Below are 26,157 nucleotides of genomic sequence, written 5' to 3'. Positions count from 1 at the left end.
TCCCCATGTCCCCTGAACCAGAATTAAGCCAATACAGAAACTTTCAGTTCCAGCTGCTCTTGGACCTGAAAAAAGCTCCACAAATGCAACCCATTCTCTCATATTGAATACTATACTTGAAAGTGAGAAAATGCATTTCAGTGATACTGACATTAACTCACAGTGCTGCTTTAATACCAGTCACTAGCTGAGACCCATTTCTCCATAATAGTTAATAAAACAAAGAGAATCATAGAATGGGTTGTGTTGGAAGGGACCTTAAAGGTCATCCAGTTCCAACCTCCTTGCCATGGGCAGGGACACCTTCCATTGGATAAGGTTGCTCAAAGCCTCATCCAACCTGGCCTTGAACACCTCCGGGGATGGGGCAGCCACGACTTCTCTGGGCAACCTGTTCCAGTGCCTCACCACCCTCACAGGAAAAAAAATGCTTCCTAATATTTAATCTAAATTTCCCATCTTTCAGCTTCAAACCGTTTCCCTTCATCCTATCGCTGCACTCTTGTAGGTCCCATAAAGAGCTTGATTCTTTCACATCAGCTTTGAATCAAATTTTGCTGCAATTTCTCTTGTCCTTGCTACATTGTCCCCTAATAAGTTTTGTAGAGGAATGTAGCAGAGGTCAGGTTAGATGGCTACACCGAGCAGCATGGTACAGAAATACTAAAGCTTTTGTGGAAGGGGTAAAGGAGAAAGGTGTGATGTGATGCTGCTCCAGAAAGACCAACAAGACACGATCTAGATGCACCATGGTGGGACACAGCTCCAGGTCGGTGCTTGCAGGATTAGCAGAAGAGACTGCTGTTCCCGTAGCTCAGGTGTTAAAGTCAGCCCAACATACCTTATCGTGAAGATCTACCTCTGATCAAGCAAAATGAGGGGAACCTCTACAACACCTGTACCAATGGACTCCTTTCTTCTTCACACACTATGCTACTTCAGAAGTATTCACTTTTTTTTAACCTACTTCTACTTCATAGAAACATCGTAGAACCATAGAATGGTTTGGGTTGGAAGGAACATTGAAGATCATCCAGTTCCAACCCTCCTGCCATGGGCACGGATACCTTCCCCTAGATCAGGTTGCTCAAAGCTTCACCCAACCTGGCCTTGAACATCTCCAGGGATGGGGCGTCCACGACTTCTCTCGTAACTTGTTCCGGCACCTCACCACTCTCACAGTGAAAAAAAAAATCTTCTTAATATCTCATCTAAATCTACTTTGTGCTCATACTTGAGCTGCTTGACGGAAACAAGCCTTCATCTTTTATTCTCCTCACACGTTGTTACATTCAGTTATTATTTCTGTTTTTCAAGACATTGCACTTTTTTTACTGTAAAAATCACCGTTTGTGATACAAAATATAGGAAAGGCTAAAGCCAAAAAAAGTGCTAAGTGAACTTATTTCATATACTAAGTTCATTCTAAAGATTAAGATTTCCCATCTCTTCTCAGCCCTATTTCAGTTCAAACAGTTCAGCGAAGATTTCACAGATTAAACTCCAGTTTGAGAAAGGATTTTGAATCCTCTTTGGATTTAGATTCTTCTCGGTTTTTATCTTGCCCAGCTCCCACCTCCTTCTGTCTTCTCTCTGCAGTGCCCCATCACATAAATACACTTCCCAAGAAAAATCAAGAAGCATAAGCCCTTCGTTCCAGCTTTTCTCCTGATAAAGCTCACACTGTCCAATAAAGAAAAGAAGTTCATCAAGCAACTTTGGCAGACACCTAACACAACATAAGCATGGAACACCTGCCTTAGTTTATCCTAAGAGTCTGAACCAGCACACTCTTCCAAAGCAGTGCTGGCAAGCTAGGAAATGAGCTGACGTGTCCTCCTGTGTTGGCAGTCTGATGGACAACTGAAAGCAGTTACTGTGCACTCATCACTCAATATGGTACACAAACAAGCAAAGCTTGGGCAAGGAGACTCGCACTGTTTGGTGCATCAGTTCCTGGATTCACAGATTTAAAATCCTATCTAATCAAGTTAGAATACTGAACAAAAAAACAGAAGTAATTTACAAATGCAGTAACATCGTTTTAGTGGTGACCATCCCCCTAGACTGACTACACCACTTGGATAACTGGAGATTTCTGTACAGGTTATTGAATAACTAGACAAACTGGCTTGTTGAACAGATTCACAAATTTTGCAAACAGTATTCAGAGAATCATGGAATCATACAATCATTAAGGTTGAAAAACAAATCTAAGATCATCAAGTCCAATCGTATTAGAGCAGATTGAATTAAATGAAGAATTAAATCACAGCTCAAAGAGAAAAATGCTTCAGAAAAATAAAATGTTGTTTATAAAATGAAAAGTATCCTTTTGGAAGAGAATATTTTTTCCTCTTGAAGGAAGAAAAACAATGCAACAAAATGGCAAATACTAGTAAATCACCAGTGCTAAGTGACTTTTTTACCATTTTTCAACAGCAGTCAACATTCAATACAGGAGACAAGCTCAGATTTCAAAGAATAAAGTGTCCTGCACAGCAAAAGCAAGTGTTTTGCAGGACAAGCATAGCAGAGGAATATCATTACTAATGTATCTTAATCTGTGCTTATTCAGCTTGGGTAGGTCTGCCTTTTGCATAAGCATCTGATGTGTGATTTTACAGCTATTTCATCCATGCCAAAATCAGTAACAAAACCTCTTACATTAACTGATCTTTTTAGAACAAAAGTAGGGCTTAAGTAACGATGCTGAATTTAGCACATGCAAATGCACGTTCCAACTTATTTCAAGAGAATTTCAGCCATTCTTATTTATTATTCTTCTGAAGCTTTCACTAAAACTTCAAATGGCTTGACAAACAATCATCAATTGTTACATTTCTAAGAATTCATAATATTTTTTCCCCTGTGATTGCACAAGCTGGTCACATAGAATTTGTCAGATCCAGGTCTAGATTAAGAGTTTTATATTCCTTCCCTACCATGACTTTACCCATCTCTTTGGATATCTCTGCATACAATATTTCATGCTCACTAAACGTTAGATTACTTGACTGCTCTAGCAAATCAAATTAATTGCTTCCACAGAATTTGTTTCAAATATTTTCCTTAGTCTTGTTTCTTGGAGTAGGTTATCACAATTCTACTGAAGTTAAAAGTCTTTCCATGGGATACGGCCTTTTCAAAACCACACACAGGAGATTTCACACTGGTCCAGATCAGAACTATCTAAGGCCAGAATCTCATCCTCCCCTGCAGCTTCTAGTGGTTGGCTAAGGAAGAGTAAAAATAGAGCGGGCAAGATGCTTCTACCACAGGGACTTCTCAAACCAGATGTGGGTTCCCTGTATCAAGTAGCTCTTAACAGATTTCCCTTCTGTGAACTTCTCTACTACCCCCTAAAATTAAATGAACTTTCATGATCCACATCCGCAGCATCTGTTGACAAGGAAGCCTCCCACTCCATCTGGTTCATTGATTACTTGTATAACACGGGATGCAGCAACAAGTTGAACCACCTCGTCTATGCTATTTGCTCCTTTGGCTTTCTTGCCTGTTTGTTTTAAGCTTGTTACTTTGTCCACCTCTCCTCTTCATCCATGTCTCTTTCCGGCTAAAGACTCCTAGCATATTTAACTAAAGTTGCAGGAGAAGCTATTCCTACTTTTGATCAAAGAAATGCCATGAGGATGAAGATATTCCAGTTTAATAGATTTGATTTTGGTTGAATCTGGGGAGGTGAAGTGCAAGGGCGAGGAAAGGGAAAGCAATTTAAGTCCAAAGCTTTGGGCAGTATTTACACCACTGGAAAACACCAGACTACTCACAGAAGCATAGTGATGTGCCATTGTTTTTCCTACTCCTAATACTTCTTAACAATGCTTGAGGGTTGTTTCTGGATGGAGTACTGGGGGGGCAGTTGGGGTTTTTATTATTGTTGATGGTTTTGTTTTCTTTTTCTCAGACTAGCACTGAACACAGAATGGACACCTTCAAAAAAACTCTTAACCTCATTGCCTCAAGCCTGAGCAGTATCAGATGTCCAAGAACTCATCATTCTATACACAAAATTGGAATTGTTCTGATTTTCTTGTTATCTTTGAAGTAATCAAATTTTTCCTTCTATTTTATATTTAAAAATAACACAGTTTCTGAAAAAATACTACTAAAAGCTGTTTATCAGAGTAGTTAATACTAGTAAATTTTTGACAACATTAGGATTAGTTTGTGGAATTGTGCAGTGATTCCCTAACTGCACAGACCTGTGATGAAAATACATTGCATCTTTAAGTCAAACCACTTATATCATGCCTTCTGCTAACTTAGGCATTTTTAGCTAGCGCTTTTCCAAGTACATCACTCACCCCAGAAAATGACCACAGCCAAGAGCACCTTACAAACATCAGGTCACACAGTTAAAACAAATTCGTTCCTGCATCATAAATCTGACGAGCATATTTCAGCCCTTATTCACGGGGCACAAGTGGCTGTCTGTAATTTAATAGCATTTGCAAAAGCAGAAGTATTTTGAACTTAACCTCCCTTTCCCCGCCCCAGTTAAATATTTTATCACATAACACATTGGAATCCACGTCAGTTGATGCATATCTGTACATACTGGGTTCAAAGGTGTGTACGTGTTTACATTTACAGGACGTTTTTTCTAGAAGGGAAAGGGAAACAGGAAATATCATCCACATTAGTCAAACTTCTTACTCTAGTCCCAGCAATTGGTCGCAACGGCTTTTTCTGCGTTAATTTTTGATACCAGGCTCCCTCCTTGAGCAGATAGGAGCACAAGGAGGGTGCAGTTGATACGCCGGAGGGCACTGCTCCTGGGAGGACTGGCTGTGCAAGAACCTTATGACATTCAGGGACAAAGTCTGAGTCCTGCCCCTGGGATGGACCTAACTAACCCCTGGGGTTTCCACTGAGCTGGATGTGAGCCAGCAACAGACCCTGGCAAAGCTGGCCAAGAACACCTGGGGCTGAAGGAACTCGAACATTGCCAGAAGATTGAGGGAAATAATCACCCCATTTTTCTCAGCACCTGTTATGCCACACCTACAATGCTGGCATCTCCAGTTTAGTGCCCCCCAGTACAGGAAAGACATTGGTAAACCGGAGCAATTTGGCCACTGGGATGGTAAGGGCTGGAAATCCTGAGCTTGATCATCCAGCTTGTTCAGCCTGGAGAAGAGTTCTGCAGTTGGGTTTTCTTTGGTTGCTGCTGGGTTTTTCCTTTTGTTTCTTAAAGGCAACAGATCACTATCATTTAAAATAAACATGAAAAGATAAATCATGCCTTTGTGTTGTTAAGCATGGCTGCTATCTAGCAGTCTTCATTCCCACCCCCTGCCCTTCTTGTCTCCTAACCATGTTACTTCATTTAACTGGTCTCACTGAAGACGAAAACAACCCTGCAACCCTCTTGGCATGCACTTTATAAAAATATTTGAATTCGTTATTGCATTAGCAATTACGTTCTGTAATACCCACAGTAGAAAACATGTTAAAACCACTTTGAAGGATACTATGAGTGCTCCAATTAAGCAGTAATAAAAATTAGAATTTAAATCTCTGAAAGCATGGTAACAACAGTATTAATCACAGCTCAGGAATAAAAATTGCCAAAACCAGGGTTTTGTATGAAGTAGGATCCAGAACTGTCAATACACTCTTAAGCTCTACTTACTCTGTACAGAGTATGGTTAACTGAAACTCCTGTATCCATAGAAAACTTCAAGAAGTTAGCTTTCTCCAGTGCTTAAACATAGGAGCTCTTCCCATTGAGTTGTCTATCCACCAAAATGCTAACTGACCTTCAGCAGTTTAGTGGTAAAATACCATTAAAAATAAGACAATGGTGAACTTGTAAACATGTTTCTGTATCATTGATAAAGGTAACACAGGCTTATTCCTTTTACAAGTCTTACATCTTACTACTTCCAACCTCAGACACAAACACCTTTTTTGGTATGAAAAAAAAAAATCACCACAAAAAAAAAATCAAGTTTTCTCTTTACCTTCATTTGTAGTTTATTGTTACTCATCCTAATTCCTTTTCTCACTCTGCTGCATTGTTTTATAAAGTGCATTTAATCTGAGATATTAGGGGACTGATGTGCATCTTAGAATGGATACAGGTGCCTAAGGCTTAGATGGATTCCCATGAGAATCCTAAAAGTTTAGAGGCACTTAACAGACATCAAGAGAACATTGAAAAACGCTGTAAAGTCTTCTAATAATAGCGGTTTTGATAAATGGGAAATCAAATACTATCAGGAGTATCATCCCATAACAGATGTGTAAATTATTAACTGTTATATTACTCAACAGAAAAAAAAGTGAACAATCTTAAACATTACTCTTAATGATCAAAAACTTCACAGATAAAATGGAAAGACATAAATAGCACCATACTGAACACTTCATAGACTTCACCCTGAAGAGAAGGAAGTAAATTTCTCACAGGAGTGGTCCAAAGTCCAGAACATATTTTATTGTCTACAACGGTTTTAAAACTTCAACAAGTTCATGTCATGAGTGTGACTATTTTACACTAAGCAGAACAGTTTCAAAGACTGATAAAATATACCTTAGTTTAATTTTCTTCCCCTCTGCATAACCATCATCAGTATTAATAAATGGCAAATGTGAAATGAATGATCTTGCAATCAGTTATATTATAAACATAATAAATTAACCAATTTTATAGAATCATAAAATGGTTCAGGTTGGAAAGAACCTTAAAGATTACCCAGTTCAAATCCAGCTGCCATGGGCATGGACACCTTCCACTGGATCAGGTTGCTCAAAGCCACATCCAACCTGGCCTTGAACACCTCCAGGGATGGGGCAGCCACAACTTTCCTGGGCAACCTGTGCCAGTGTCTCACCACCCTCACAGTAAAGAATTTCTTCCAAATATCTCATCTAAACCTTCCCTCTTTCAGCTTAAAACCGTTCCCCTCATCCTATCCCTGGATTCCCTGATAGAAAGCCCTTCTCCACCTTTCCTGTAGGCCCCCTTTAAGTACTGGAAGGCTGCTATAAGGTCTCCCCAGACCCTTAATGCTCTTTAGCCTGAACAGGTCAATCTCTCAGCCTGTCCTTGTATGTTCTCAATGTCCTAAATATTTTATATATAATACAGATATGCCTGAGAAGATTAGCTGCTGTTAATGCTAACCATTTCTACAAAAGTACCCACAGCAACAATCATTTCCTCGCTTAAAAAGTTGTAGGAATATTTCTAGAGTCACTTTGAAGACAGGGTGCTGCACTTCTTCATTTCAAGGGAAATATCACTAGGAAATTCAGTCATCACAATAAAATCCTATTATAACCATGTGTAAGAAACGTTATTTCCCTGAATATAAGTAAAAAAAAAAGCAGTATTCATTATTCTAATTAAATTTTGTTTAAATCACTTGCATTTCAGTTTTGAACACCAAAAAACACACCATCTTTTATTACTCTCATCTCAATTTGAATTCAAAGATGGTTTCTTAAATCTTTATGTCCAAACCCTTGGGGCGATTGACTCTTCAGTCACTCAGTTATAAGCCAGAGACCTTACACAGGTATAAGTTTGGGGCTAACTACTATTGTACTTCTTGCACAGAAGCACTTGGCTTTCATCCACTCCACAGTTTTCTATTCCACACAAAGTAAAAAGGCAGGAAAGGGTGGTTCTGTGTTGTGTGTTTTGGGTATTTTGTTTTGTTTCTTTCTTTTTTTGAAGCCAAATTAGAACTTGTTTTTTCAACTCATTAAAATGCTGTTTCTTAGAAAAATTTAGCAAAGCAAATTCAGGTCCAGCTGCCTCACGCATTCTTACTATGAGCATGAAATTCTTGAGCAAAAACTGATTCCAAGAGTATATAGTAATTCTGCAGGTACAGTAGATATTGAAGATAATGCAGCATGAATTCAGGTCTCACCTACCAGTCCTCTCCCCCCCCTCCCTTTTTTTTTTTTTTGAGTCTCCATTTTCAGGGTATTTGGCTCTGTCTCCTTTGAGCAAAAAATGGCAGTTCTTCCCAAAGGACAAAATGGGATACAAGCTCCAGAAGCGTTTCTCACCGTTGCATGTCAAGCTTCCAGGTAAGTCACTTGCCAGTTTAAAGAGCTGAGTGCCACCGCCAAAGAAACCCTAAAAAATTCCTCCAAATACTGAGATGTGATATTGCGTTCACAATTAAAACTCTCAAAAACCCAAATTTATAAGAGCGCTGACAACAATCCTCCACTCAAAAAAACCCAACTTTTCAGTGATTTCTATGCTGATTCCTTTCTTTAGTGATCTATCCATCAGTGGCAACAATTCCATAGAACAGAAACTTCACTTTGCCTTTGTTGACCCTACAGAAGAAAGGGTCCCAAGCAGAAAACACAAGTGGAAATGGGAAACCTGGCATATTTCTAAGGACTAGATAGAAAGAACGTGGAAGTCACAAGAAACATCTATATACATATATATACATATATATAATCTCTCTTTCAATTGGAAACTATAATCTACTAAATATTGCAGAGTTATTTTTCTCACATGAAGAATGAGAAATTGCTTAAGGTCTGAACATAGACCTGGAAGAAGCTACATCCACATTTAACCCCTCTCTGCTACTGCTTTCACTACTATTTTCAGGAACCCTCTGTCGTATCTTCACATTTAATGGCTGCTGCCAAAAAGACAAGAGAGGCAATTTTGTCACTGAGAAGAGGTGCTGGAGTTATTGCCATCTGTATTACACGATAAAGATGGTAGGTACTAGAGAATGCTTTGGATTTGGCTTAACTTGGTGCTTCCTTTCCAACAGCCCCTAAAATGAGATGGTTGCTTAGCAAGGGATAATAGTTGGGATATAGCAGAGTGATTTTGTACATAAATTTAAATTAGTTTATGTTGGTATGATCGATATGATCGTTATTATTTAATCATTTATTAATTATTATTTAATCATAAGAAACCCCACAAAATGTATCCTGTTCCAGATGGGTGAAGAGCTGCAGATTATACGCTTACAACTGCATCACTTAGCAACTATTTCATTTTATCAAGCTTCATGCTAAATGCATCTAATCTCTGAGCAACTTTTCTGTGATATTTTAAATTCAGAAAGTATCATCTCTTAACTGAAATAGAACCTGTCTCAAAAAAACAGCTTCTGAAATGCTTGAACACAAGGATGAACATGACAGATAAGAATTATTACTTCTTTCCAGTTGGTTCTAGTGCTTTATACTACAGAAAGTGCAGCCTTTAATTTTTTTGAGGACCGTTTTTTTGCTTTAGGAAATTATGAAAAATAACTGAGCTAAAATAACATAGTATCAACAGATAAAACTATTTCAAAGCTAGAAGCGCCACGGCTAGACTTGGAGCTCTGTTAATTTGTCTCATATAGGCATGCACTTAATAACATTTAAGGTCCCTTCTAACCCACACCATTCTATGATTCTATGATTTTAATTATGCCGTCCACTGGATTGTGCAGGCTGTCTCCTTCAGAACCGCTGATTTGGATAACACATTCCATCAGTTCAGTGTCTGCCTAAGCAAACTCTTACTCTTAACTCCATGGCATGATTTTTCTAAGAACCCCTCCACAGCTGGTAAGAACTGGGTGTGTCATCTCTGAAAAGCTGGGCTAGGAAGCGCTTAATATTTTTAAATAGTAACCGTGCTGACAGAGTCACTAAGCTTGCATTGCGTTCTTTGACAGAACTAAAAAAGAACCAAATGTAGTATTAAGGCAACTGTTCATTACTACTGAAAAAAACCCAACACAACTAAACTAGAGTTGCTAGGCTTTAAAAGAATATCTTCTCTGATTAAAAATAATCAAATCCTAGGCTACAAAAATCAAATATACTGGAGGAAGAGGGACACATATGCATTTACACACATAATTAGTCATGAAACAAAAAGATACACACATCTGCCGGACACTGTAGGTGAGTAATAAATCCATCTGGATAATCTTTACAGGAACACATGACATTACTGTACTGTATCATTGAGCCATAACTTCTCCAGATTTACAGAAAGACTGAACTATAAATCTCAGCCATTAATCCACACTTGCATTTTCACTGGAAAAAAAGAAGCAAACCATGCCAGTATATTTTTCCACATCACCCAACTACTAATCTCATTGCTGATCTGGCAAAGCATAAAGTTTGCAAGTCTTTGAACAGCAACCAGTAATTTTAACCAGCCCTCTTCACACAAACTTCTAAACAATAAAATTTTAAGGAGATTTTCTTTGCAAAAAGGATAATCACATAATCACTTGGAACTGAAAGTCTGGATATTTAAGAGGATTCTTGCCTCTCCCGTCCCAGATACTAATAGTAATTACAGAGCAGGGTTTCACGTAGCGCCCGTGCATCATCTCAGTTGCAACAGAAAAAAATAAAAGTGAAAGTTGCAACCTCCTTACCAGACTGGGAGATTGTTTTCTTAGTATATCTTCTAACAAGCCATGAGGAACACAGGATCTTTACCTTAATTCAGGTGAGCCAAGGACATTACATCATGTACAAATAAAGACTTGGGAATTTCTTAATGTCTTGGTGCCATTGTTGATGAGGCAGAAAGGCAGCACTATCGGCAAAGATACAGTAAAAGGCAGCAAGGACACTCAGAAATGAGGTATGTAGAGAAAATAACTTTTCCTGCTGAGAAGAGACTCTGTCTTGGTGGGGCAGGATAGGAGTCTGAGATGCTAACAGCTTGAGGGCATATGATTTCCCACAAAGCAAGAAGGAGGAGCAGGTACCACAAACTGCCAGGCAGCAGGAGGAACACAGGAAACACCTTTTCCCAGTGCACAAGATCTTCAGCAGGGAAGTATTCTTCCTGTGAGAACTTCCCAACACCAGAACCATCACAGCTGTTAGACAAGTCTACAGAAGCATGACAGTGACAGAAATACAACCTCCTAATCTGTGGCAGAGACTGAGATGGCTGTTGGCATCTTCTACTGAGCAACAAGTGACAGGATAAGAGGACATGGCCTCAAGTTGCACATGAGAAGGTTTCTTTACTGAAAGTGTGGTGAAGCATTAGAACAGGCTGCCCAGGGAAGTGGTGGAATTAGTGTTTCTGCAGGTGTTCAGAAAGTGTGGAGATGTGGCACTTCCAGACATGGTTTAGTTGGCACAGTGGTGTTAGGCTGATAGTTGGACTTGATGATCTTAGAAGTCTTCTCCAGCCTTAATGATTCTATGATTCTGTGACAACTGTCAAGTCCTCCTTAGCAAAAGAAGTGGACCCATCTTTTCACCGGTACCTTCCTCTCATCCATTTTCCACATAAAAGGCAAATTAAGAATTTTTTTATGCACAGCAGTACATACATGTATCACACCACCACACTGTTCTCAGTCATCCCAGCCAAAAAGCTAACTGTTTCAGCAACAGTTTATTTAATCTCTTTTGTGTAGATAAAAAGCACCCTCTAACAGTGGTGCAACACCAGCACACAGGAATACTGCCCAGGTGTCAAAATACACACTGCTTCAGGCACACATTAATGTTATCCTGTACAACCTACCATAGCTGGTTTAAGATGTGGGCAATTAGCCTCAGGTTACAGCAGCAAAATGAATTTGCTTGGGAGTGTTAGAAAACCAAAAATGAAATGCATTTTTTTATCAAAATGAGCATATAAAAGAAAAGTTTTCCCCTCTATGTGACAAGAGTTGATTTACTTTTCATGGACAGAAGATAATGCAAAAGTAAGACATGAAACAATAGTCCTTTTCTGAGGCCTGGCATCATACAAGTTTTGAAGAAATCTGTAATTCAGCTTAATATATGAAATTATTATTTCTATTATTCTTAAAGGCTCGTGGGGATAGGACAAGTGGGGATGGGTGTGAGAGTGCTGAGAGATGGATGAGCATGTTGAGACACTGGCACAGGTTGCCCAGGGAAGCTGTGGATGCTCCATCCCTGGAGGTGTTCGAGGCCAGGTTGGACGGAGCATTGGGCAGCCTGATCTACTGAGAAGTGTCCCTGCCCATGGCAGGGGGGTTGGAACTACATGATCTTTAAGGTCCCTTCCAACCCTAACTATACTATGATACCATGATACTGTTAAATAACAATAATAATTACAACACAGATCAGAAAAAGTTCCTGATCAAATAGCACTTGTCTCCTGACACACATCTCTCTCTCTCTGGAAACCCTCTAAAGCCTAGCTTGCCCTCTAGGTAATCAAGTGACGCATAGTTAACTTTTCAATGGAGAAAATTATCTTCATATAACTTATTTCCTTCATTTCTTGGAATAAAACTTCCCTCCTGTCCCTCCCCAAGCTTCTAAATACATCAAAATGTGCCAGCATAGTTAGATAACCACTTTACAGCATGCTCAAATACAGAAGTTTCAAATTACTCTGTAAGCATTTTATACACAGTGTGGGACCGTCATGATACGTAACATGTGGAAAATCAAACTTATATTGAAACAAATTAAAAAAGCATGGCTACGCAGCTGGCAGCTCTTGCAACTCTAACCCTCTGCATTGCTGTCCATAAGAAGAGCTCAACAGTTAAACCTGGGTTTTTGAAAAAACATTAATTAATTGACTGCAGAGTAGGTGTGATTAAAACCCCTATTACCTTAAGACAACTTCAAATTCCAGCCTTACACACTGCTCTAGGAGCCAAGAAGGGAACCACTGGAGGTGAAAGGACTCAAAAAATTCCCCAGTTACAGACCCACTAGGTAAATTTCATGGCTGACCTCACTTGCGGTTAACGTAGGGACGAGTTGGACAACATACCTTGCACAACAGTTTCCTAGCTCAACCTCCACGGGGTTTCATCTTGTCGCTATTGATGCTGCTGACTGCCTCCAACCCTTCCCAGCTAAATCCTTGGAGCAAACCTCCACCAAAGTAATTATAGCAAGGGTTTTACAGATAATTAAAGTGTGGTAGAGATTACCAACCCACCAGCTTTTGGCATTGACATAGGAACCAGCAGGAAGAATACCAGCACCCTGGAAAGGCACCAAGTCCCTAAACATCACATTAGTGAGAAAATATGTTTCGGGTATGAGTCAAAGATTGGAAAACGCATTGCCATCTCAAGTGTCAGACCTCAAAACAGTATGAGCTTTCATTCTGAAACCAGGCAGAGAGTATGTCAACACGCTAGCACCCGATCCACCTACAAGAGATTTCTAATTAAAGCAGTTACGTGTCATTTCACAATATTTTTTTTCCCCATGTATTTACAGAAGGATTACTGCCTATTCCTCTTGGATAAAATTGGTAATTTAAAGACAGAAATAAATTCTTTCCATTTAAACTGACAGATTTCCAGCTTTTTGTTTGTTTGGTTGGTTTTTTAAGAAATTCACAACAAAAACAGCTAATACTGTAACAAAGCAAGACACTGTGAGATCGTGAGATGATCTTTTCCATTTCATATATATCTTAAAACACCTGTTAAACTGTCTTTATATTAAGCCTCCACCAGAATCTGTCAGAAACTAGTAATAAAACTCATGTTAGGAGACACTGTAGTCCTGAAATTTGTGGATCCACTAATTATATTTTCAGAACCAAACCACTGCTATTTCACTAGAAAAATCTTTTCTCTGTAAATATGACAATTATCTTACGGGCAATTCAGTACTTGGTTTCTACTCGCACTCTTTGACAGAAGATGTGACATTCGGTGACAAACACCTGATTAATATTTGGAGTGGCAAGATCAGGAGCCTTCAGGAAAACAGTACCGGAGCCTCAGAGCTATCCACATAAGCATTAAAAGTACCACCTCAGCCTTTCAGATTTTACATCGATAATCTCAAAGTATAAGGGAAGTGATGCTTTCGATGTCACTTAACAGCTGGTTTTGCACCAAGTTTAAAATAACCTGGACAGCTTCCATCTTATATTTAATGCTGTAAATATTCATTAACGATTAGTTTGCTTGTGAGGCATAATACTACTTCATTTGTTAAACTAAATCTGTGCAATCCTATCTACCAGCCTTAACAGTGCTTAAACCCACACTGCACTATTCAGAACCAGATTAAAAGAAGAATTTTCTGTAGGTAAACATTAAAAAAAAACCCAAAACAAAACTGTGAAACAGCTAAGGAGGAGGAGGAGAAGGAGAGGGAAAAAACAAAACTAGAAAACTCACTTGACTGTAACTCGATTGGACAAATCCTGAAGATCTCCTGGGTGAAAAAGCTGAGCTTCTTTCAGTCCAATATTTTCACACGCTTTCAGAAAAACATTTATATTATCCTGTGAAGAGAAGTAGAAAGCAGTTGCTTAGTTAAAAGCACTAAGCAGGTTTTGCAAGACGATTACTGTGAGCCTTTAAATGTCAAAGTCCAGCTCACGGAAATAATACTGAAAAAGCAATCTTCTGGATCATAAACGCAGGTCATTTCTCATGCGCACAGGCAGGCTGGTTTGTGATCTCAGTGACTGAGGGGTATGTTAAAGATTACCTGGCATAAGGCAGCAGTGAGCCAGCAGGCAGCAATCTCCACTTTGATGTAAGCTCTGCTCAGCAAACAAACGCCCTCTTCCTAGCTCTGCACGACAAGCCTCACCTCTTGCCTTTAAAAATAACTCCAGCTACTGACATTCACCACCCAGAAACTCTTGGCAGGGGAGGAAGAAGAGGAGGGACGCACTGTTTCTATGCTCACAGACCGATGAGGGAATACTGCACCTGGAGTCTGGGTTTGGTTGCTGAGCAAAGCTCTAGAGAGACAGAAACCCAACTGTATTCAGCTTTACTGCTTCCTTACTCGGGGGGGTTTCTCTCCTTTGTGTTCCTCCCCTTCCTCTCCACACACCCCCCCCCCCCCCCAGCTTACACCAATGTATATCAAAATATAGATGTGGTGTATTACAGCACCCACTCACTGCACCTGCTGCAGATCAACCAAACAGCAAGAGCAAAGTTAAAAATACATATATATATAAAATACAGCGATATAGAGATTATACAACTTGTGCTCTCTTTCCACTTCATAAACAATAGGCAAGAAATTCCTTCTTGTTAAGGTGGAATGCTATCAACAACAAAAGAATGTGCCCTCTTGCGCACTTGCTCCCTTCAGCTGGAAGCCACAGGAAAAGGTACACAGAATTACTTAATTCTTAAGCTACGTACAGCCCTGTCATTCGAAGGCTTTGTAAGTCGAGCTACTGGAATCGGAGATTCACAGTATGGAAAAGCAATTTAATACATCTTAAACATTTTTTTTGACACACACTCACTGTATGTAACAATTATTCAATCATTTAAGATTTATTAGGAAAAAGACTCACAAAGAAAATAGCAGCTGCTTTTAATACATACTTTAAAAAGTAAAACAAATACTTTTTTAAAAAAGCAAAACAAACTCGAGAGCCCCTACAACCTTCTGTTTTGAAGCTCCCTCGGATTCTAGTATTTATTATCACTCTGTAAACATGGCTTCACTTGAGGAAAAATATTTGAACAAGGTATTCCCCATGCAAGCTGCAGGCTCTGTGTTACCACATCTGAAAGATCTCAAGTGTCTCATACCATGAAGATTGCACCCCAAAGCCTGACACACAATATGCCGCAGTAGGGGCACACAACATGACAATGATGGTGTGGGACATGATGCAGTGGCGGGTGAGTGGAGGGGGCCAGGAAGGATGAAGGACAGGCAACTTCGCCTCTGCCTGTACAGTAGCTCCTGTAGTACCTAAGGGGCTATCTGCCAAAGTAAGCTTCATGCTGGAAGGTGCAGCCTCAAGAGTCATTTACTTTTCCTTTCCATGCAAAATCCTTCTTTTCTTGCCATGCAATACAGGTAAAGCTGGACAGATGTGTCAGTTTTATTCAATTAATATTTGAGTGTCCCATTAGTACCAAAACCCCAAAGACCTGAAAAGGCATAATTTCTTCTGCACAAAAGAGGCCCCAGGCTACAGTCTCACTGCAAGAAGAGGAGGAATTACTTGTTAAACAACAGCAGACATGCAAATATCAGGTCAGTGTTCAGCGATCTGGAGAGTCCAAGCTGAGGGGAGACCTCATTGCTTTCTACTACTACCTAAAAGGTGGTTGTAGCAAGGCTGGTGCTGGTCTCTTCTCCCAAGTAACAAGAAATAGGATGAGAGGAAATGGCCTAAAGTCACATCAGGGGAGGTTTAGATTGGATATTAGGAAAAAAAAAAATTTTTTACTGAAAGAAGAGTAAAGCATTGCAAACCGGCTGCCCAGGGAAATGATAGAGTCACCACCCCTGCAGATGTTCAAAAAGCATGTAGGCATGGCACTTTGGGACATGGTTTAGTAGGCATGGTGGTGTTGGGCTGGTGGTTGGAGTGGATGATCTTAGAGGTCTTTTCCAACCTTAATGATTCTATGATTCTAAGAAATTAGCAAGTAGGGTAAAGGAAGAAAGCAGCAGAGCAGAAAGAACAAGTAGTTGCAAGGTAATGAATGGAACTACACCAGTGCCAACTAAGGCAACATGCTCTGATTTGCCTAACCAAACGTCAAAACCCACAGCAAACTCCCAAACCAGTGGGTTACATCAACTGAACTACAGAGAACAAGCACAAGGTGCGGGTAAACAAGGAAGGAGAGTCAGATGCAGAGAAAGGCGTGCTGTCTACACACAGAGTACAATGAAAACATGGCAGAAGATTTTCTCATCAGTGGCTGCTCAGCTACACAACCACCAAATTATTAGCACATGAGAGAATTAAATTTTTAAGGTGTTCAAGCAATTAAACCTATCAAATATCAACCTTCTGATAAAATAACACTTACAGACCCCCAGAACGTCATCACCAACATGAGTCAAGATCTTCAGAAAACAGCTCAGAGGCAGGGGGTATAACGCGGGACAGAGAACGCAGCTGGTCACAGCACTTGCTGGTGTGCAGGATAAAACACTGTTCAAAATCTTCCTCTCCTTAGCCAGCAGTTGGATGCTGCCATCTTGCAGCTGACTGCCCCAACACCAGTTCTCCTCCCGTGAGAACCTGAAATTTACCCCCAGAACATCAGGAGAGGTTACCCAAAATACTATTGCTCAGGTTTGGATATTGATACTAAAAAGGTATAAAGTCGACAAATCAGCACTTCTAAATACTGTCCTTGCCAAGTTATTCTTGACCATCCCTAGTCAATGTAGCAAATCACAGAAGCTGTAGGTCTTGAAATAGCCAGCAGCTGTTTTAAACCCTACCAGAAAAATGAACCTGAAAATTAATTTTAAATAGCACTACAGAAATAAGCAGGAAAAAAAATTACAAGCTATCAACCTTGCAATTAGATTTAACATTAGAAATGTGAACACGAACGTTGCTCAGTGATTAATGTGCTCAAATATAGAAGCCATCATGCTATTCCTTTTACCATCATAAATGTACTTTAATAAGGCTAATTGTCATTACCACCTTCAGCTCTAAAGGGTATACAGCAATCTCAATGTCCTCACACTCCACAAAAAAAAAAAAAAAAAAAAAAAAAAAAAAAAGATTCTTTATTCTTTTTAAACATTCAGAACTCAAAAGCCTGGAGAAGCACAATATATAAGGCCTATCTCCTGGTGACCACAAGTCACCCAAGCAGTGTACTTGATTAAAAATTGCCTGTGTCTGCACCCCCCCTCCTTAACAGAGGTGCTCCCAAACTCTGTAAATGAGGGCAGAGCATTTAAATTTAAGAATGATTCAAATTAGTAGAGTTGCAGAAAAAGAGTATGATGGTGAGGGATGACAAGGGGTCTATATGATAAGAACCGGAGAACTTGGTTCCATTAATTCCAGTGAAAAGGAGCACAAGAGTCAATACTGCAGCTATCTACCAGCACAGGGGAAGCAAAACCAGAAGGGAAGCGAACAAACGCCCAGTCCAAAGGCAAGGACCTGTGGTCAGGCAGATCAAATACATTACGTAGAAAATGTAAGGTTTCTGACCACTAAAAGACAAAGCTTCTAAACCAATGGGGACAAAAATCAAGTTGACGATTTTAATACAGAGGTTGATCAGTGCATTTCAGAGCATCTCAAGTTGGAATTCACATAATAGAATTATAGTTTTTAGATGACAACAGAAATAAAGCCTGAAGTCTTAACCACAAAATTCAAGTGCAATTCATAGTTGGTATGTTATTACTACTTCTAAGCATTCTGGTAGGAGGGGGTGGGGAGGTTGGAAGGAAACTGGGAGAGGTCATTTTTTTCCCCAGACAGTGCGCATGATGAAACAACAGAGCATTTCAGATGCTCCCAGCGTGACATGAGAGTCCCTCATGCTGTACAGACTTACATTAAACACACCACAGAACGCTGACTTAGGTAGAGTGCTTACCAATCAGCATTTCATTTTTTCCTCAAACTTCAAAGCAGACCACACCCAAAACCTCTGCAAAGTCGTAACATGGGAAAAAGCAGCCAGCAGCGGGAAGCAGATCGTCCATGAGCAGGCATTTAAATACTGCCGTTTGGAGGAATGGCAAATGATGCTGCACACTTCCAGGCATGCACCTGCTTTTCTGGTCCCCACAGGGCATCAGAAGCTACAGAACCTTCCCTCTACCTGTTGCTAATGCATCAGCCTCTAACCAGTGCTGAGAAGGAGACAAGATGGCATGGCCATATTGAAAGCGAGAGTGTGGTTCATGCCACCCTCCAATGTCCTAACAGAACAGGACTTCCATTCTCACTCCTGCAACCTCAGCACAAGAAGGACAGGGATCTGCTAGAGCAAGTCCAGAGAAGGCCACAAAGATGATCAGAGGGCTGGAGCACCTCCCATACGAGCACAGGCTGAGAGAGTTTGGCTTGTTTAGCCTGGAGAAGAGAAGGATCCAGGGAGACCTTGTTGCAGCCTTCCGGTACTTCAAGGGGTGCTACAGGAATGAAGGGGAGGGGCTCTTTATCAGGGAAAGTAGGGATAGGATGAGGGGTAACAGTTTTAAGATGAAAGGGGAGAGACTTAGATTAGGTATTATGAAGAATTTTTTCCTCTGAGGGTGGTGAGGCACTGCCACAGGTTGTCCAGAGAAGTTATGGATGCCCCATCCCTGGAAGCGTTCAAGGCCAGGTTCGCTGCGGCTTTGAGCAACCTGATCTGGTAGAAGATGTCCCTGCTCATGGCAGGGGGTTGGAACTGGATTATCTTTAAAGGTCCCTTCCAACACAAACCATTCTATGATTTTAACTTCAGGGATATGAGAAGAGGAAAGAGCTCTGCATCTCCAGGAGGTAAAGGGGGTGTGAAGAGAAGGGCCTCAGCTGCAGGACGCCTCATTCCTATTGCTGTTATTGACACCTTCCTTTAAAAAATGATAATTAAAAAAAAGAAAGTGAAAACATTAGGGGATCACAACTAGTAGTGGTGCTGTGTTTACAACTGTTACCAGCTCCTAACATAAGTCACCATGGTAAGAACTTGAGACGAAGATGATGTAGCAGTATGAAAAGGAAGACAAACATACAGCGCTGTTGAGGTGGTGCCAGGGAAACACTTAAGTTCCTCCACAGCTGAAAACACGAAGGGGCGGGAGGGGGAAGAAAGGGCACTTCTAAATTGGAAAAAATAGCAGAGCAACAGCAAAATGAGGGAAGAGACAGAAGCAGACATGCAAAAACAATCAAGAAAGAGTTGATCTTAAGTAGGAAAAAAAACAACCAAACAACCTGGAAAGGACATGACAGTGGATAAAATAAAATAAAAAAAAATAAATTAAAAATCTCTGAAGTGAAAGAGCACATAGTAAAAGGTAATTAAGAAGAAAGGTCTCCATATAAGAATGTGTAAATACCATCTTATTCTGACTACTTATGTGCAGCACAATATCACACTAAATTCAGCTTCTGCATTTGAACTGCAATTTAATTAAAAAAATAAATCCCTCATTATCATCATTATCTGGGTGGGGCAAGAATATTAATTTAAACAAGTGTGTAAATACACTTGCTTTTTTTAGGGTGCAGTCATGCTGTGTGGTAAGCCTGTCTTCTCCCTAGTTAACTGTTTCTCAGAAACCCTACACATGCACTGCAACACAGTGAGATCTTGTAGTCATACAAGTTACGGCACATCGTTCAATTCAGCTGGCATCTGGGAGAAAAACAATTTAATTAACACAGTGTTTTTCTGTTTTTCCTGACTGCATCAGCCAATAGATGAAGACAGTCTGTTGTCTCTTGGTCATATGCAAATATCCATCTTTTCAATACACGTAAAGCCTCTAACTGCTATTCAAGATGTTTGTTGTTTCAGGTTTTTGGAGGGTTGAGATTTTTAGGTTTGTGTTTTTTCCAGAGTATGGAAGGTAAGAATGGGAACATAATTTCATAATGGTATCTGATGCTTCCAGGACTGTGAAGCATATTTTCTTGGAAATACTACAGCATCATCCAGATCGTGACTCGGTGCCAGAAATTGTTTTAAATTTCTAGACTCCCATTCCCAACAAAGAAAAATGCTCTATACCTACAGTGCCTAGCAACAGGAACTTCTGACATTTTAGGAAGAAACTGATGCTTTTTTTTTTTTTTTGGCTAAAGAATTCTGAAAATCATCTGAACAGACCATATTTAAAAAGACATGTTTTTCAGTCCTACATTTGTTAAGACATTTGGAGTCATCTGGAAAGCTTACACTATGCCTCCTTCAGCTCTGCATACATGGCAAACTCTCTTTAATGGTACCCATATTCCTTTAAATAAGGGCCTATTTCCAGTATGAGAAGAAGTGGGTTTTTTTTCAAGTAGAAAAGTTTGTCATAAGACACAGATTTAGAACCACTAAAGGTAGCTGAAATCAGTTTAATGCGGAATTTACATTTTGCAGCAGCATCACTGAACTACGTGTTGTTTATATTCAGAGGTGGGGTAAGGGAAAAAACCTACAGCAGGAGCTTGTTGAACAAGTTGGGTAACTTGCCCTTCCTTGGAGGTACGTTTCAGTTATTAGCACTGGCTGTGGGTGTGGGGTGGGGGCAGAAAAGGTGAAGGAAAGAGCAAGAAACAGGGGTGAACCGACTTTGTGGTCTGACCACAGGCCTGGGAGCCAGGAACTTCCAATTACCACTTTGGCCTTGCATGTAGGGATACTCAGTGCCCATCACGCGCTTGTCCCGTATCTGGACTGTGATCCCAGCTCCCACAGCTCTCTGTATTTCTCAGAAGGCTGCTAATGGGTTCAACCTTGAATAGAAAGGAGGAGGAGTGGGTAGGATAGCTAAACTACTTTTTTTCTCCCTTTGGGGGGATGAAAACTAAAAATAATAGTTAAAACAACCATCCTTGCAAGTGTAATTTGACTTAGAGAGACCTCAAGGCTTCTGTTTGGTAAATTATCCCACCTGTAACAGTGTGCATGGAGCACTATATTGGCCAAAAAACAGAAACAGTACTAATTGCTTTGCCACTCCCCTCTGTATGCCCTTTGTCGTTTTGCTATATTGTATAAAATAATAAATGACTGTGATCCTTGACAACAAGGATCCTCTGCCCCAGCTCTATGCTTGGTTACAGACACCAACTCTTCAGTGATTCACTTCCAGCCTTTCTCCGAAAAAGCAGGTGTTCCCACGGCCAGAATGCAACAGTGAGACTTTCCAATGCCTTAGTGCTCCCAGTATCAATAACTGTAAATCACAGCCAGGAAAAGAGATACTCCCATTCACTGTTTCAATTCACAGATTCACCAGAGCTCAAACATTATGGAAATCATGTTCTGAAACAGCCTTAGACAAGAATCATCTTAATTTTGACAAAAATGTCCATAATCCAAACCCCAACTCCATCTGTGATGACTGCAGCCAACCACGAACCTCTGAAGACCAAAGTGTACGCTGAAGGATCTTCTGCAGAGTTTGTTCCTCAGCTCCTGGCACTGCAGGTAATGGCCAGCAAAAGACCTCTCTGTCCAGCTCACGTCATTGCCTATGAACTCCCATAGAGAGCATTGAGCTCCGCAGTTTCTTCCCGACAGGACTAATGGAATTGAGGAAAACACACAACAGAAATAAACGGGGACTTTTGAGGCAGGAAATCTTAGTTGTCAGCTTTTGAGGTGCTTGATGCAGGAAGGGACCAACTGTCCCCAGTGACTTGAAATCGCTCCCAGGCACATGCCTCTTACCATGCTATAGCGTAACATTTACTATGACATTACAGTCATATATTGCAGCAACAACATGTACCAAACGAGCCTTTTATTGATGAGAGAGTGAACGTTAGGTTGTAAACTGCCTGTGAGTTTCTGGGATATCATTCCTACCAAATAAGGCCAGATGGAAAGGAGAAGGGTCGAAGTACAGCACACAGGAACGTTGGGCAGACATGCCTTGTTAATCGAGATAGCCCTCTGTGCTTCACAGCTTCATCCCTTTTTGGACAAGACAAAAGGAATGCTTCACCCACTTGTAGGTATTCTTACTGTAAAGAAAGTATAGGTTTGGGAAGCCAGTGTGCAATAACCATTCCAGGCTATTTCCATGTTTTGACAAGCCTTAATTCTCCCACCAGTTATTAACATTGCAGTCAGAGTCAAGCGGGAGGGAATAAATAAATAAATAAATAAATAAATAAAGTTATGTGCTTTTTACCCTGAATGGTATATACAAAATAGACTTTGCAAGTGAAGCGTGTAAAATACCCCGGTGCCAACTCACCTCACTACAGAGAACTGGAATGACACTAATCCACTTAAAGGTGTAACTCCCCTGAAGCCTAATGAGTAATAGAAGAAGTAAAGACCTCTTGCTCTTGAAAACACAAAGTTTTTGCAGTGCTTGCTTTTCCCCTCTACCTTCCCCATTTTTTTAAAAATAATTATATACACATTTTTTTCTGTTTTGCTCACACAGGTTAACAATTTTACATACATGAAATCCAGCCCCTCTGTACACAGGGCCTGAAACAGGGCAAGTTGCCTCAAATCCTCAATTCACATAGTCCCTAATGTTTACACTATAATTTAGTATTTCATTCTTCCTAAAGGACAATTTGGAAGTTTCTTCTAACATTTCTTCCTTCAGCAGCTAGACTTCTTTTTTTCCCCCCTCTCCAGAGAAGCACCCTACTACCCTATCTAACCCTTGCTGCCCTATGTGGGCTCATCCCTCAGTGCAGAGAAGCTCCTCCTGTATGCCCAAACCAACTAGCAGATTCAGAGATGATCTGACTTGCAGCACACCTGAACCACATTTGTGCTGGGCTTGTTTGCGTTCCCTGTCCTCATACCCTACAGAAAGCAAGCTCTGCCACTGCAGCTGCAGCAGCTCAGCACCCTACATTCAGCAGTAGTTGGCATTGTATTTAATAGCTCTTTTACATATATCACCAGAGGAGGGTGATTCAACACAGGCACACGGGTGTGGAGGTGTTCAGACAGGCATTAAAAGATGTGGTATGAAGGCTTTGTACTAAACAGAAGAGTGAGTAGCATAGCTGTATGGCTCCAGCACTGATGCTGCAGAAAAAGTTATCACTACTACCGTTAACATCTAGTCTCTTTGGAAATTGCCACGAATTTTAAACACCACAGATCAATAAATATCTGACAAGTCAGAGAAAAAAACACACTGTGGCGTCCAGCATATGAAGATTTAGCACAGATAAACACTGATTGCCACAAGAAATCTCAAAACCGCACTTCCTTGGCAAAGGCAAGAGGAATCAGATTACAAATGTCACAAGTATGATTTAAGGTGTGTACCTGTTCTACGTAGTTGACATTTTTTTCCAGTTAGGAAGGAATGTTACTTTGCAAACACACAAAGAGTCATAAGTTATTTAAGGAAATAAAAATAGCATGCAAATGACAGAGTATACCACAGACTACAGCTGATTGAGCTGATAAATGGAAATTTTTTGAAGTTTGTTTGGCAACTGTATGTATGTATTTTGTTAAATGCTAGCAAGTTGAGGCAAGAAGGGTCATATACCTTTTCAGACTTTTGGTTTAAAGCAGGAGGAGGGATGAAGAATAGCCACGTTAGGAAGTTCTTGTTGCCATGTATATTACTTTACAGTTAGCTTAAAAGAATTTTTCAATTAAATAATTAGCGTTTTGACATCTCATCCTAGAAACACACTGGAAGCATCAGTTTGGAAGATGTGATCTCATTTAAAGCATCCCCAAAATACTACTTTTGATTCATAGAGATCAATAAACACTTATTGCCCCCTAACTAGATATCAGGGTGAGCAGCTGAACAATCGTTTCTTGGAGTCTGCACCCATATAATTCTTCCCCACTTACACCTCCTAGATATATCTTGCTTCATCACCACCCACCCAAAACCTGTCAAGTTCAATCTGGTAACTGGGATCCATTCCGCCTGATCGAAATCTTGAGCTGCTACTAAAAGTGTCACAAAGAGTTTGCATCAACCTCCTTTTTTCTCCACACCCTACATTTCAAAGTGTTTAGGCAACAACAGAAAACAATCAAAGGAAATTCAAGGCTAAGGCTGAAACATACCATACGTTTTCAAGCAGAAGGGCACAAAACATCAGCAAACTACTGCTGAGATTACATACTCCCACTATCAGGCATTGAAAGACTGCAGAACAATGTCATCTTTAGCTATTAATAACCAAACTTCCTTTCTAGCACACAGTCCTCTTCTCCTAATTGTCTAGCAGATGTGTTTCCATACAAGCCACATTCCTCTTTCCCATAGACAGCAGAAAGAACACCAGAAGTGATTTATAGTTCCATACACGTTCCTATCAGCCCTTGCATCACTCCTGACATTTCTTAATTTATAGGTTTAGGTTCCCAGAACTCAGGCCAGACATTTTTTTTATAGGCTCGTGGTATAGTCTATGACAGAATTGAACTGAGAGTCAAAATTTCACTTCTACCCTGCTCTGACTTACTCATTGACCTCAGGGAAGCCACTAAAACTCCCTGTGCCAAGACTAAATAAAGATCATAACTTTCTATTTTTCTAATTACAGAATCACAGAATCATTAACATTGGAAAAGACCCCTAAGATCACCCAGTCCAACAGTCAGCCCACCACCACCTTGCCTACTAAACTATGTCCCAAAGTGCTACATCTACACATTTTTCTGAACACCTCCAGGGACAGCGACTCTAACACTTCCCTGGACAGCCTCTTCCAGTGCTTCACCGCTCTTTCAGTAAAGAAATTTCTCCTAATATCTAATCTAAACCTCCCCATGCACAACCTGAAGCCATTTCCTCTTGTCTTGTCACTTGTTACTCCTATTAAGGATTTTTCATCCCCCAGGTTTTGTGCTCATCATTCTCACAAGCAACATCTCATTAAAAATTTGAAGTAAAGGCAACTGAATTTTCTGCATTTTAAAACAAAACCATACATACTAATTTCCAATTGCATTTTTTTTGTAGCCCTGAGAAAATCTCACTAAAATTAATGAAGACATCTAACACGTTGTTTGATGCTCACATTTGAAATACCATGCTGTGTCACTTCCCAGGTGTAAAGATATTTTCTCAGACTAATAAAAATTCTTTTATGTCCAGGAGACTTGTTCGAGCACTTCAGCTGGACCACTGATCAAAGAAAATATTTTCCCCTCCCATGTAATTGTACTTGTCAGAACAAAACTAGATACTTAAGGTGTATCCCAGTCACTTGTTTGGTAACAAGCAGGTAAAAGTCCTCACCTGGTTTAAGCACTTTTAGAATCTGAAGATGTTATTTCGCTTACTTAAAACGAAGCAAACACACTGCTACACATTAGAATGGTTTTCGGTGTTTAAGAAGATTGTATAATTAGCCAGAACAGATTGGATTCAGCAACAGGCTGAAATATCCACAGGAAGTAAAAAACAAAAGGCATGGAGAATACAGAGCTCAAATTTCTCATTTGGTTTGGTTTGTTGTTGGGTTTTGCTTTTAAGTAAAACAGTAAAATATGATCACTTTAAAGTTGGGCTGTGCTGTCTGGCAGGTATCTTTTTGTTATTGAAAGCTTTTGAACGTTTCATTACCTGCAGCATAAAAAGGATACTGAACAAAAAGAGGTAGATAACTAGGAATATAAAAGAGGAATATGACAAAATTTCAGCCACCTGAAATGTTTCTGAGCCTGTTTTAAATGCATAGGCTGCCTTAAAAAGGAAGGCACACATCGGATGTTCTGTCAGACTGTATCCACTTTCACTTTCTCTCCCTCCCTTCTCAGT

General features: G+C 40.1%; 1 protein-coding gene across 17 annotated transcripts in view; it reads right to left on the bottom strand.

Moving 5' to 3' along the window:
• LMO7 (LIM domain 7) overlaps positions 1-26,157 on the bottom strand; it is a 145,571-nt gene that overhangs the window by 65,720 nt on the left and 53,694 nt on the right. For 16 of the 17 annotated variants that reach the window (XM_054063704.1, XM_054063686.1, XM_054063697.1 and 13 more), the window contains exon 4: positions 14,145-14,251. In XM_054063704.1, the coding sequence (XP_053919679.1) occupies positions 14,145-14,251 (107 nt within the window). Of the gene's footprint in view, positions 1-14,144; positions 14,252-14,460; positions 14,496-26,157 lie in introns of those variants that run through there. The other variant, XM_054063753.1, reaches the window with a different exon arrangement.

The sequence above is a fragment of the Cuculus canorus genome, chromosome 1, assembly GCF_017976375.1.
Source record: "Cuculus canorus isolate bCucCan1 chromosome 1, bCucCan1.pri, whole genome shotgun sequence".
NCBI classification, from domain to species: Eukaryota; Metazoa; Chordata; class Aves; order Cuculiformes; family Cuculidae; genus Cuculus; species Cuculus canorus.
The sequence above is the reverse complement of the archived record's forward strand: the minus strand, read 5'-3'. Positions and strand labels throughout refer to the sequence as shown.